Source organism: Dermacentor albipictus, unplaced genomic scaffold (assembly GCF_038994185.2).
Source record: "Dermacentor albipictus isolate Rhodes 1998 colony unplaced genomic scaffold, USDA_Dalb.pri_finalv2 scaffold_16, whole genome shotgun sequence".
NCBI classification, from domain to species: domain Eukaryota; kingdom Metazoa; phylum Arthropoda; class Arachnida; order Ixodida; family Ixodidae; genus Dermacentor; species Dermacentor albipictus.
In genome coordinates, this window is record NW_027225570.1 from 1,930,894 (window position 1) to 1,944,782 (window position 13,889).

The 13,889-nt window shown below is 45.6% G+C and overlaps 1 protein-coding gene across 3 annotated transcripts in view; it reads right to left on the reverse strand.

The window, feature by feature from the left end:
* LOC135899650 (methylosome protein WDR77-like) overlaps window positions 1-13,889 on the reverse strand; it is a 225,214-nt gene that overhangs the window by 146,689 nt on the left and 64,636 nt on the right. For 2 of the 3 annotated variants that reach the window (XM_065428957.1, XM_065428959.1), the window contains exon 4: window positions 10,223-10,291. The exons of the other annotated variant lie outside the window; for it this stretch is intronic. In XM_065428957.1, coding sequence (XP_065285029.1) covers window positions 10,223-10,291 — 69 coding nt within the window. The remainder of the gene's footprint in view (window positions 1-10,222; window positions 10,292-13,889) is intronic. 3 annotated transcript variants of the gene reach the window in all.

Sequence of the window (13,889 nt, forward strand, 5' to 3'; positions counted from 1 at the left end):
TGGTGTTGAGAAGAGAAGAGAAAGAAGCCTGCCATCACCCCGTGCATGGGTCAGGGGACATAGGGTTTGAATAAGGAAGTTTCACCGAGCAACTGTAACCGATAGACGTGCCGTCACTTGATTCCTTTGCAATATGGTGCCGTGAAACTTGGGAAGGAGACTGCCATTCGCACAATAGATCATGGACCAACTACGCAGTCAGCATGGCATCATTCACAGCACCGCTAGCCGAGTCATTGCTGCTACAACCACAGCCTTGCAGGAAACCCAACTAATGCCTACCGACTTGCAAGTGCTCTTAACTGAACTTGATGACAAGGATTGCTATCTCACTGCAACCAATGACAAAATTTAAGAGCTCATGATCGACAACAAATATGAAGCTGAATTCATAGAGGCCCTCGAATACCACAATATGATAAGCCACGACATTGGCCGGGTTCGTTTTCTAATTATTTCCTGCGCCATCACTCGATCACTGCCAACTGTTGCCAGCCCTTTGTGAAGTCAACAGGCAGCAAACCTAGGCAGTCGACTAGTAAGCAGACAAATGTCAGTGGAAACGCCGAAGCATTGACGCAGCACATAGAACCACGGGGAGAGTACGGTGTCCACTGTTCCCTAAGCATGACAAGGTGATCACTGACAAAGCACCCCGGATAACGACTAGGAAAGAGGACATGCTGCAAGTTGCTGAACTGACAACATATATTTGCAATTTTGCAAACATATATTTGCAATATTTGCAAACCAGTCACAATGCAACGTGTATGAAACAGGCAGCAATGAAAAGCTACAAACTGACTTGGACCACAATCCATACACAAACACCTGCCCGCTGGTGCTACATTGTGCGCACATTACGGCAGAATCGGAGCCTATCCTGCGAACATCAAAAATACAACCAACGAAATCCCTATCCCTCTTGCTCATTTTACCACCACCACACTAGTGAGGAGAGCTAACACCACCCGCAAAGCAAAATTTGGAATCACAAGATTGAGTCTAACATATCAGCAGCATCGAGGTTTTCTCAGACCTTGTTGAAGGACAAAAAGGACACAAACTGCCGCAACAACAGTCATAACAATGCCAACTTTACGACTGAAAAGGACAGCTACGTGCCGCCACTTTGGTTCCTGTCATCCCAGAGCGAGCACTACTGTATCAATGATCAAGATGGCAAGTTGGGACAGTTCGTTGGGATTCATAGTAAAGTTTGTTACAGCGCAACAAGACAAGGAAAAAAAAAAGGCATAAAACGACGACACGGTGCTGGCTCTCAACTGATTATTGAAGGTATGCCAAACGTGGTAGTGATGGTGAAGAAAGCAAAACGCTGAATGGCGAAACTAGCATTTTATTGGGCGAACTTGTGCCCACAAAAGCAAGTTACACTCAAAGGAGAGCAATAGTGGTGAACACGATCAGCAGCCGCCGAAATCTGATCAGCAGGTCAAGCGCATCAGCTTTTATACATCAGTCGCCGAATGTTCCAGAGTAATCACTGGGACCCGCGTGTCTTCCACAAAGTTGTACACTATTCGTGTCGCACATACATGCAATCAGATTACACGAGGTTCGGCGACAGACTGCGAATGGAACCATCGATAACATTCCAGAAACTTCCGATACCTGCGAGCGCATCCTGCGCCCTGCGATAACATTTTTTGGGCAGTTAAATGTGTCGCCCAATAAAGATAGACAAGTACATGCGTCAATATACAGTCGAACCTCGATATATCGAACAGCGCGGTGATCGCAAAATAGTTCGATATAGCCAGAATTCGATATATAAAATCACGTAGAAAACGCGTCAAAAACTAGCTCAAATCAATCAATGAACCAATCGTGGCACAATAGATACTCACATGAAGCTTCAAACAAAGTATTTATTTCGTTCGCTGAAAGTACTGAAGCAGCGTAGTCTGCTTCATATTGGCAACCGCGTGCTTGACCACGGCGTCCTCAACATAGTCCAAACGGTCCAGAAGAGACGGTCCAGTGCCTTCTATTGCGCCGCAGTAGCGGCGTACAACGGCCAAAGCAGCTACAGCCTCAGTTGCAGTCGGGAGCGGGGCAACATCAGCGCTTGCTGGATCAGCCTCGGCAGCGTCTTCGTTCGGCCGCTCAGCAGTCACTTCTGCCGCAATCTCACGTCTGTTTTAGGGCCAATTTACGCTCGAGCCGCCGATCGCCGCACCGCACGCTTGCGGTCGCACGAAAAATTGCACTTATCCAGCACTTGAGCACAAATTACGATTTACACTGTGTGCACAGTGTATACCTCACACATTGTAAACCGAAATTTGTGCACAAGTGTTTGATACGTGCAATATTTAGCGCGACCGCACGCGTGCTGTGCGGCTCGCGGCGATGGGCGGCTCGAGCAAATTCCGCCACTGTTCCGGTGCTGTCGTCACCGCCAACGAAGTCCTCAATGCACATGCTGTGTGGCTCAGCACCGACAAAGCGCTCCAACTGGCTCCACGGCCGCCTCGATCACGCGCGCACGGCGGGGCATGCCGTGCGCGCGTGATCGAGGCGCACGGCGCACGGCGGGGCATGCCCCCGCCGTGCGCCGTGCGTGCGTGATCGAGGCGGCCGTGCTGGCTCCAAGCCGCCACGTGTGTACGCCGCTACGTTCAAATGGCGCCCTCGGCGCAACCGATGTGGGCAGCTGTCGTACGCAGCAGTCCGTAACGCCCATCGCGCCGCCGCTATCATCGAGAGTGTTGCGGGAAAGCTCGCCTCCTGTCAACAGAGCGCACTTGGTCCGGGCGGCGGAGTTCGATATATCTATTTTACATCCGGCCCCGTTCGAAATAAAAAATTGAAAATGCATGCGATTTTCCACGTGATATAGAAAGTGTTCGATATACGCAATAATTCGATATATCCGTGTTCGATATATCGAGGTTTGACTGTATATAGGTGCCAGTTTATAACAATGACATGCACGAGACACAGAGATGCATCGAAGCAACTGTGACAAACTGATGCATAATCAAAATTGAGATAGGTAACGCAGTTCCTTGTTTTGAAGAGTGATGGTGGTTTGCTGATGCATGCCTTGTCCCTAATTTTTATATTGTAAGCCTCGAAGATTTGCTGTGTCAGTTGGCTCACATGTTTAAAAACGACACTAGTTTTTTAAATTTCGAAGCAACAACCGCAAGACTTGCAATGCTCTGGGAGATGAAGTGGTGCAACTCCTTTAAGAAATAGCTCATGCTCCCTAAGTCGAACATTCACACATCGCTTCGTTTGTCCCGCATACTCTCTACCACAAGATAATGGAATGGCATACACAACCTCCTTAGCATAAGTGATGTACCTGTTCACGTGTTTGACAGTGCATTATCCCTTCACTTGCTTATCCTTCAGCAAATTATCAATTAACGAGCACATGCAACCTATCTTATGACAGAAAAATGAACATCAATGCTGTACCTTGAACCAACATTCCTAAGCCCATGCGCTAAGTTGTGTGCACGTGTGTGAATTTTTCTTTTTTCTTCTTAGTTTTTATACCTCGGTCATTTATGCTCTTGACGCCGTGAACCATACTTTCACTCAGATGAAATAATCGCTTCGGGGTAACCAGCGTCCAGTAAATGATTCGCTCGATCACGAAAAGCAGCCTTCGACATATGAAAACGCGACTTCTTTAATGGAGCATTTAGGATAGTCTTCGTTATAGCCCGCTTCCCTACCTCAGAATGGCTGGATATAAAATTAAAAATGGGCTTAACCGACCTGGCATCATATTCCCAGTACACCTGATTTTTACCAAAGGTTAACTAATCTCAGTTTTAGACTGCAGTCGATGGTCTTTAGGGACTTTGAAAGTAAAACCAAGGCCAAGTCAGCGCCATGTCGTCGTTTTATACCTTCTTTTGTCCTTGTCTTGTGTTGCGCTCTAATGAACCTTACTATGAATTCAACCAACTGGCCCAACTTGCCGGCTTGATGCAGTATATTTCTAGCACTCAGGGCTCTTCTCTTTGTGTCAACTCAAACCTTCAGGACCCAGCCTGTTTGCCAGCCATGATAGCCGTGCGTGTATGTAGGGCCCGAGTTGAGTCTTGGCACATCAAACAAAAAATATGCCCAGCCGACGTGCAGTTGTGGTGGCTCCAGCCTTCCGTTGGACATTCACGAAGGTCGTGCAAAATTCTTAAGTCCGAGTGGTGGTGACAGGTCAGAACTGTTAACCCTTTGAGGGTCGAATTATTTTGAAAAAAACTTTCCCAGGTGGTCAAATTACTTTATTGCGGATCTTGAATGTACAAAATGTATAAAGTCGGGAATAAATACTAAAAAATAATTAGGAACAGTATTTTGGTGTCGGCATCACTCAGAACAGCAAAATGTTCAATAGTATTTCCGAGAGTGGTACTCCTTGAAACACGGGTCTACGCACAGCGCCTTATCGCAGTCTGCACACCTAGAATGCGTGTCTGTTCTCTTGGAGTGAGGAGTTGTGTTGGCGCACACATGACATCTCTGCGTGCGGCTGCCTTGGGCAGAGGTCTGATGCACCCTCCCGCGTAAGCGCGTTGCCGCAGAGAGCGAGAATACCTCGTGAGCGATGGTGATAAACAAGCTAAGACGTTGGTGATAAACAAGCTAAGAGCAGTGCCAATCAAGATAGAAATGAACTTCCGCCGCCCCTGCGAGAGCGTGCCGACAAAGAGAAAAACCACATTTAGCACGCCTCCGTTGCGATCACGCGGCGGAACCGAAACCGCGTTGCCACTGAGAGCGAGAATACCTCGCGAACGACGCTGATAAATAAGCTAAGAGCAGTGCCAATCAAGATAAAAATCAACTTCCGCCGCCCCTGCAAGAGAGTGCTGACAAATAAAATGATGTTTCGCGCGCCTCCAATGCGATAGTTGCGATCATGCGGTGAAACCGAAACCACCAAAGGGGCGTTGCCGCAGTCTGAGCGACGCGCTGAAGCTAGCAATCAGTTCTGTTTATCTCCCCAAGAAGGTAGCACAAATTTCAAACGCTTCTTGCAAGTGCTAAGAGGTGGCAGCACCTCTCGGTGAGCCCGCATTGTCATTATGGCGCGAAATTTCAAATGGAGGGTCGGAACCGTACCAGTACGGCAAAGACCTTGCGGGACAGAAAACCGCTGCCGTACATGTACGGCGAAAACCTTCAAAGGGTTAAGGACTTACTTTGGATTGCATGCGCGAATACTCTGGAGAGTCCCCCACCTTCACGCCAATATGGGCAGTGGTGCAACATCGCTGATTACACCAGTGAATTTCTTTGGCGCACAGTTCGGCCTATGCTCCCGGTGAAGAAAAAGGACAACATGTTCAGGGCTATGCTCTTAACCTGAGCATGATGCCTACTCTAGAGGAACACAAGCGGGTATTGGGTCTCGGCCTGAAGTACTGCATCGAACCTCACCTAAACCCCCTTGAGAAGGTGGCCACAGCAAGGTTGACCTCAAGGTGAGCCAAAGAGGACGAACCTTCACAGTGTGTTTCAAGGTGTGTAGATGCCATTGCTAGGACAGGAAGAGGGAGGGGTGGCAAGGACGTGCTTAGGTCCTTAGTTCACTTTTTGTGTGAAAAAAATTTGCAGGTGTTAGTAGCAGACAAAGAAGGGCACTTTGCTGTCATGAATTCTGATGTCTATTCATAAATGTCTGACAATGCAATGCGGAAAAATTTCATAGGTGTAAAGGTTAAGGCTGCGAAAGTCAAGCAGCAAGCACTAACTATGTTGGAAGGAATGAATTTGCAACATTTAGCGGCCAGCGTAAAGAAAACAAAAAATCTGGAACTACAGGTTTTCTTTACTGTGAGATCGCACAAGGATGATGTGCCGTCCCGGGTCATAGTCTCGGAAAAGGACAGCTGGCAGGTGAGCATTTCGCGATTTCTACATAGGAATCTTGTGCGCTTAACAATAGTTGATCCTTTCTGGATAGCCAGTTCGGATAATGTGAGTAAGTATCTGGAAGACAATTCGTTTAACATTCTGTGTGCCTTCAGCGCAGATGTGGAAAACTTATATTACTTCCTTCCACATGTCCAGGTTATAAAATGCGTTAAAGACTGCATAGTGCATGACAATGATGAAGAAGCCTTCATTAATGGTTGTGGTATCCTAGTAAAAGCCTTTCTTGAACTTTTTCCTTTTACTTGAGATCTACCTTTGTTTCATGGAGAAGGGGTCTGTATATACAAAAATCGGGAGTGTGCATAGGCTCGTGCATAGCTCCTATCATTAGTCAGATATTTCTAGGTTATTTTGGTAGGCAACTAGAGGGCCACCTTGCTAAGCCTTCCAATAGGGTTTTTCGCTACGTTGATGATTTTCTTATATTTTTTACCAGTGGCATTCATGCTGAGGGTGTTGATGAAATTTTAACGTTATTCAGGCAGCACACCATGGGCCTTCGTTTTACTTTTGAAGTCCTGTCACAGTCTCAGGGTGGTAAACACGACACAAGGAACGTTTGAGTCAGGAAAAGCCTTTATGGGGCATGAGCATAAGAAAAATACATATATCCAGAAAGCACGCGTTGACAACCCAATGGCAAAACACTAACATACGACAAACTATATACAAACCTAGTTAATTGAAGATGTTGTCTTAAGTCCTTGCACACGACGTATCATGAAATTTAAAATATTTATATAAAGTCTGTCGACGTGGCCACATCACCTCGTCGTCGCTGCTTCCGACGACACGTCGTTGGGCCCGCCGATGCGTCGTAGACTCGACGTCGCTGTGTCCGATGTTCGGTCCACGGTTGGCCTGGTCAGAGGGTAAGGAGGTTGAAGTGACCTAGGCGCCTGGATCTCCCAGTCAACTCCGCAAGCTGCGGATCGTAGCCGCAGGGAATCCTAGAAGCGGCGCCGTCAGCCTGTAGCTGTGGCTTACAGTTGGAGGTCCACTCAGCTTGCGGGTCGTGGCCATGGCAGCTGAAAAACTGCTTCCACTGGGTTGTCTCCACGATCCACCCGTCCCGTTCGGCTTCCAGCCCCTTCTCCTCGCCTTCGTCCCAGAGTGTAGCTGGGCCACTCTCTTCGTCAACGTGTCCCTTCTCCCACTGGTCACATAGCTGCGCGTGCACTTTTGCGCTTCTTCTGCTTTCATAGTGTATTCTTTTTATTCATATGCTCTAATTTTTTATCTTCTTTCTTTATTTGTGCTGCCAACTCCTTGTGTCTTCTTCTTTTCTTCTTCCTTCTTTCTTCCTCAATTGGCTCATGACAAGTCCCTAAGGAGCATCAACTGGAGTTTCTAGTCCTGAGATTAACCTTTGGTAAAAATCATATGTGCTGGAAATATGATCCCAGGTAGGTTAAGCCCATTTTGAACTACAAATCCGGTCATTCTAAGGTAGTGAAGTGGGCTATAGTGAAGACTATCCTAAATGCTGCATTAAAGAAGTAGTGTTTTCATATGTCAAAAGCTGCTTTTTCTGATCAGGTACATCGTTTACTGGAAGCCAGTTACCTGATGTGATTATTTCATCTGCGTGTGAAAGTATGGTTCGCGGCGTCAAGAACATAAATGACCAAGTTATAGAAACTAAATTAGAAGAAAAAAGAAAAAACTCAGTAGTACCGTATGTACACAAGTTAGCGCATGGGCTTAAGCATGTTAATTTAAGGTACAGCACTGATGTTCATTTTTCTTTTTCTGCGAAACATAAGATAGGTCAGTCACAGGATAGGGTTAGTTGATAATTTGCTGAAGGATAAGCAAGTGAAGGGAAAGAGTATGTGGGACAAACGAGGCGATGTGTGAATGTTCGACTTAGGGAGCATGAGCTATTTCTTCAAGGCCACTGCATCTCCCGGAGCATTGCAAGTCGTGCGGTAGTTGTCTCGAATTAAAAAACAAAAACTAGTGTCATTTTTAAACACGTGAGCCAACTGACTAGGGAAATCTCCGAGGCTTACAATATAAAGATTAGGAACAAGGCATGTATCAGCGAACTGTCCATCACTCTTCATGACAAGGAACTGCTTTACCTATCTCAATTTTGATTACGCGTCAGTTTGTTACAGTTGCTTCGATGCATCTCTGTGTCTCGTGCACCTCATGGTTATCAACTGGCACCTATATATACGTTAGACATATCTTCAATAAAATATCAGTTGAGAGTGAGTGCTGTGCCGTCACTTTATACCTTCTTTTGTCCTTGTCTTGTGTTGCGCTGTAACGAACCTTACTATGTATCGATGATGTCAAAACCCCAACTGAGTCATGTGGGATTGCACCAACATCTCAGACGAAGCCCACCTTCATTGACCAGCAGACCTACATCCTGCAAAAACACCATTAAGTCCACCATCGCCAGAAATGCCCGACGATCCTTTGTTAATGTGCTTGTTACTAAATGTCGCATAAGCATATTAGGGCGGTCGCTATTGACGCGATCACGGATGGTGACCATACATTTCTGAAGGCATGCAGCCAACGCAATGTCATGTGCGGTGATAAATGCAACAATAAAGGCTATAAAGGCACACAGCCTCCTGGAATTCCTGTCATTCCCATACAGTTTCCACTGATAACTAAGACTATGCAGACTTTGCCGATTTGTTTCGGTTGGACACTAGTGCCACTTTTGCCCATTCGCATTTGCTTCTGCCCACTGTAGATTTACACAATTATAGGACTTTTCAAATCATTGAAGTTTTACAATAATCCTGTAAGTGAACAGAGGAGAAAACCAGATGACCTCGTTTCCGACACGACAGTTGACCCATGTTTTCTTAATCTTTCCTTGGCACTGCAGTACTTTGATTATGTAAGCAGAATAGCTGGTACATTGCGGGACCCGTTGGAGTGAACCTGTCCCACATGAGTGCAACAAACAATGCCGATGTGGTTGTCGCCTCAACTGCTAAACCCACCACAAACATAAAGCAGCAATGGCAGTGAAGCGGCAAGTGCTGCTTCTGAAATATGAGACATGGCTAGCACCATTCCTTTGGAACCCACCAACAATTGCTGGAAGAAATTGACAAAGGGTACTGAATGTACCGTATTTACTCACATAATTATCGCACTTTTTTGTCAAGAAAATTGAGCAAATTTAGGGGTGCGATCATTACACATGTTAAATTTCCAATGAGAAGAAAACATTTTTTTCACCCCGCGTTTGCTGCGAATTGACAACAGGTCAACAATTAGGCGGCTGCCGCGGTGTGTAGTGCGGGACACCAAAACAAAAATGGCGGCTGGCGGAGCAAGCCGAATGCAATTTTTTTTCTTCACTTGAATACATTACGTGCATTGAAACAGTTTCTTCCATATCAGTAATGAATAATATCATTAATATCGGCAAGTTTGTGGTAATGACATAGCCATGTCCACTTTGAGGGGACAGAAACAGATGGGCGCACTTAGCTGCTATTGACATAGAAACACATGGCCGGCATGCTGCGGAAACTGCAGCATCTGCCTTCACTACTATCCTAATACGGCACGTTTCCGCTAAGGCTGGTCGAATATCTTAGGTGTGTTAGAAGCGTCGGTGTATGAATAGGGTACACTTCTAACGTATCAGTGTAAACGTGGCTACTATTTTTGCCGCTCGTGATTTGTTGCATGCCCACGAGTGCAGACAAGAAGACTCGACCCGTTTTGTTGTTGTTGACCACAACTATTATAAAGCCTACACATAATAAAGGCAAGTTTGGTTGCACCTCTTTTTGTCATGGAAGTGCGGAAAGTGATGAAAGTAATGGAATGGTGCATCTACTTAAGAATGTTTGGTATGTGCAGACCACTTGGTTTGTCTTGAAGAGTCGTTCATGTAGCATTGAAAATGATAAGCGCGATCATTATTACCTAGACTTGGCACACGACATATCACTGCGGCAAGTTCAGGGTGCGATCATTACACGGGAAATTTAAAAAATCCAATTTTGATGACAAAATTCAGGGGTGCAATCATTACGCGAGTGCGATCATTATACGAGTAAATATGGTCATTCCTGGTATGGATACCAGTGAGCACCACTGCCTTTTAAAAGCTCTCTAGAGTTTGGCATGCCAAAACAGCTCCTAGTACAGTAAAATTCCATTAATTCGACTCCTGTTAATTCGATCTTGACCAAAGGTCCCGGCCAGCGCCTATGCATTTCTATGGGCCTAAACTTTTGTTATTTCGATCCTAAAGTTGGCCTTTGTTAAGTAATTCGAAAATGACCACTTAGCATGCACGCACCTGGCCCTTATGGTGACTCCCACAGGCACCCCTTCAGTGGCACCATCCATCTCAGCAAAGCTTAGGGGGCTGTGAGTGCATTGAACACACATCAAAACTTCCCATCGAAAATGATAATTTTCGGCCTGCTTAAGGAAGATTTTCAAGCAATAATGGTAGCTCACAAGGTCTGATTACAGTATTAATGCAAATATAACGTGCAGCATTCGTTTTCTTTCTCTCTAGGAGGAAATTCAGCAGGGACACTCAAGACTACTTACGTTGAGAACACAAAAGCATTATAATCACTCAGGTGAAATGTTCCCGACTGATGTTTCGACATGCATTAAATTCTGCTGAATTGGTTTGCAGGTGTGCATTGGCCACAAGCTGGAAACGGGCAGAGCATTATTTTCAGCCCCATTAATGAGAAAGCATTATATGCCCCATTCACTGCGTGCTTGGAAGAATTATTCAAGCTATTAAACTGGGAAGGCATTAGGAGTAAAGATCGACGGCGAATATTTCAGCAACCTTCGGTTTGCCAATGACATTGTTTTATTCAGCAACAATTCAGACGAGTTACAACAAATAAGTGAGAACCTTAACAGAGAGAGTGTAAGAGTTGGATTGAAGATTAATATGCAGAAGACAAAGATAATGATAAATAGCCGGGCAAAGGAACAAGAGTTCAGGATCATCAGTTGGCCTCTAGAGTCTGTGAAGGAGTACGTTTACCTATTGTTGGGTACAACTTTAGAAAAAAGGGGAGGCCCCGCTCAGATGACCAAAGCAAGACGTCCGAATGCTTCCGCAACTAAAATAATCCCGCTCAAAAAATTGTGCTTCTGAAACACACAATTCTCGGTATAAATAAAGACTTTTGTATTTTGATGACTGGTTTAGTAGAGCTCCCATGTGCTACAGCACATGCCGGATCGCGGCAGAAAAATAACCCCAGGCCTTCCCCAACGCTGCCCGTCGTCTGCTCTTTAGCTTCATTGAAAGTGACAAAAGTAGAAAGAGCAGCTCTGCAAGGCTTTTGCACTTGTTTACATGCACACGGCACATTTACTACTCCTGTTCCGAACTTCAAATGAATCAGTTGCTATTGAACAAGTACTTATATAAAACAATGCATTTATCGCAGCCATTACAAACTCAAGATGCTCGGTGTCAGCGAAAGCACAGTGTTCAAGGTGAGGAAGGAGGTCAAAGCATCGCATATTTCGGGTGGCAAACTGTCGACGCCCTCGCAAAAGTGCCCACGAAATGCGGAGAAAAGAAGACGCAGCACGAAGTATGACACATAGTGCGCGCCAAGGTCGTGTGCATGATTTCTTTCATCACAACAAGATACCGACGGCCGAGAAGATCGCTAACGAGTTCTCGAAACGTATATGGCGTTATGTTTGTGCTCTGGCAGGGTGTCTACCAAGTTGACATTTTCAAATTCCCTGAATTTTCCAGGTTTTCCTTGAGTGCCTTCGCGAAATTCCCTGAGTGATGCAGAACTATGTTTTATGTCAAGACGGGCTGAAACCATTATTGCCTGATGCTGTCACTCTCTAGTAAGCATATGAAAAATTTTTTAAAAAGAACAACTTAATCCAATTTAAATACTAAGGGTAGCGTTTATGTTATTCAAAAAGAGAATAAAGGGAGCGGCTAGTAAAATGCACATCAAATAAAATGTCTTAAAAAATATGCAAATCAAGTTGGACATTCTCAAATGTGAATAAAAAGGAGATACATATAGAAGCAAATATTTTCAAATATGAGCTATTTCTATCAACTAATAGCAAGCTCAGTGGTATGAGACTCGAACTCGGTCACAATTGGGATTCTCTCTCAACAGCTCGTAAGTCAACCTAAACTGTCCTGACATACTCTCAGCTCGCCCACGACACCTCAGTGTTGCATTTCACTGCTTTAAAGAGTTTATATCTGTTTGGATCAGGGACACCTGCATCTCGGCATCAGCCAACACTGTTTTTTGAGCTCAAGCTCCTTCAAACCAACGCAGCACGCTTCCTTTCCCGTTGACTCCTCAATGTGTAAGTACTTTATGTTCTTGTCTTCCTTCCACCACTCGTTCGTCCCACGAACAACTTGAAGCAACTTTTTGGTCAGTTGAACAGTCCACGTCCGATTTCTTTAACTCCCTCGGTGCAGCGAAAACATCCGAAAAATCGGCCAGTTGGAAAAAATAAATGGTGGTCATTTACTGCTCTTAAGGGCTCAAACCGCTACAGGCACATTCCAAAACGCTCTGAATGCCTTTCAGTATAAGTATTAGTCATATCGGTGCTCGTACTGTGACAGGAAATACCGGGTGCATGCGTGTATAATTAAGGAATACATACTGTGTCCCGTGGCAATAGCCCCTTTCCACGCTTGTTATGCTTCACTGCAATACTTTTGCGTATGCTTCACCAAGAAAACATTTCTGTACGGAGGCGAAGCTGACTTTCGGAAACCGGAATTATGCAACGCACCATGCTTTCCAAGCTTCTAAGCCAATCGCGAGGACCACAACGGCAAAATCCGTACCTTTTCTGACAGTAACGAATTCTTTCAATAGACAGTTTTAGTATAGCGTACGCTATTCCATTGCGTACGCAAAAAAATAGCGGGTCGTCACTGCGCATGCGCTGAATGCTAAACGAAATAGCGGGTATAGCGGGTGTACGCAACGCAAACGAGCTAGCGTTAGCGTTTTTGCGTGGTTTGCGGAGTTTGCGGGAAACATGGCGGCGGTCCAGGCTGCCCGCTTCGAATTCAATTTGGCGTTGCTTTTGTAAAATGCACTTCATTCGTAGCAAATGACTGTGCAAACAGCTTTCGCTTAGTCTCAGGCCGCTTCGACGACAGAGTATTATGGATAACTTCGTGGTGTTTTCGAGATCGCTTCTCGTTTCGAACGAGTCAAAGCCTAACGAAAGAAACGTTCGAGATGTCAGCGCCACCTATCGCTACAGGCGTGAAATAGCCGCAACGACGGCATTTGGCCTCAGAAATCCGAAGATATCGTCGGCCAACTAAAATTGTAGAAAACGTGTGCTGCTTAGCGTACGCTATATTATAGCATATAGCGTATGCTATAGTTGCATACGCTAAACTAAAACTGTCCAATAAAAAACATGGCACCCAACGGCAAGAAGCTTCGTAGCGAACGCCGAAGCAGCTAGGCCTAGCGTTGCCGCAGTGGTGGCTACGGCTGCCAGCGGATCTGCGTGCGAGAGCGCCGGTTCGAGGCGGTGAGGTAATCAAAATGGCAGTGGTGGTGGCTTTGATTAATGCCGTTTCGCACCTGCGGTCACGGCAAAACTTCCGGAAAACCGGACGGTAAAGAGTTCTTGCGTGCGAAATTTCAGGCGTTCCGAACACTGATTGTAAGGTGGTGCCGCGTGGCCATCCAAATTATCGGAAATCCGAAAAGTCGGTCGTTGACAGCACACTGTCAACTCCTCCAGCCAACGACAGGGCGTCAAAGACGATTCATTACGATTCCTGTCTGTTACTCACGCCAACATTACCGCGACTTTAGACCCTTTCAATAAAATTACAGCTAATTTTCCCTGGTAGAGGCACAAATTCCCTGAGTTTTCCCTGAGTTTTTCCGTACTACTCAAAATCCCTGCGAATTCCCGGTTTTCCCAGTTTTCTTGGTTGGCGGACACCCTGC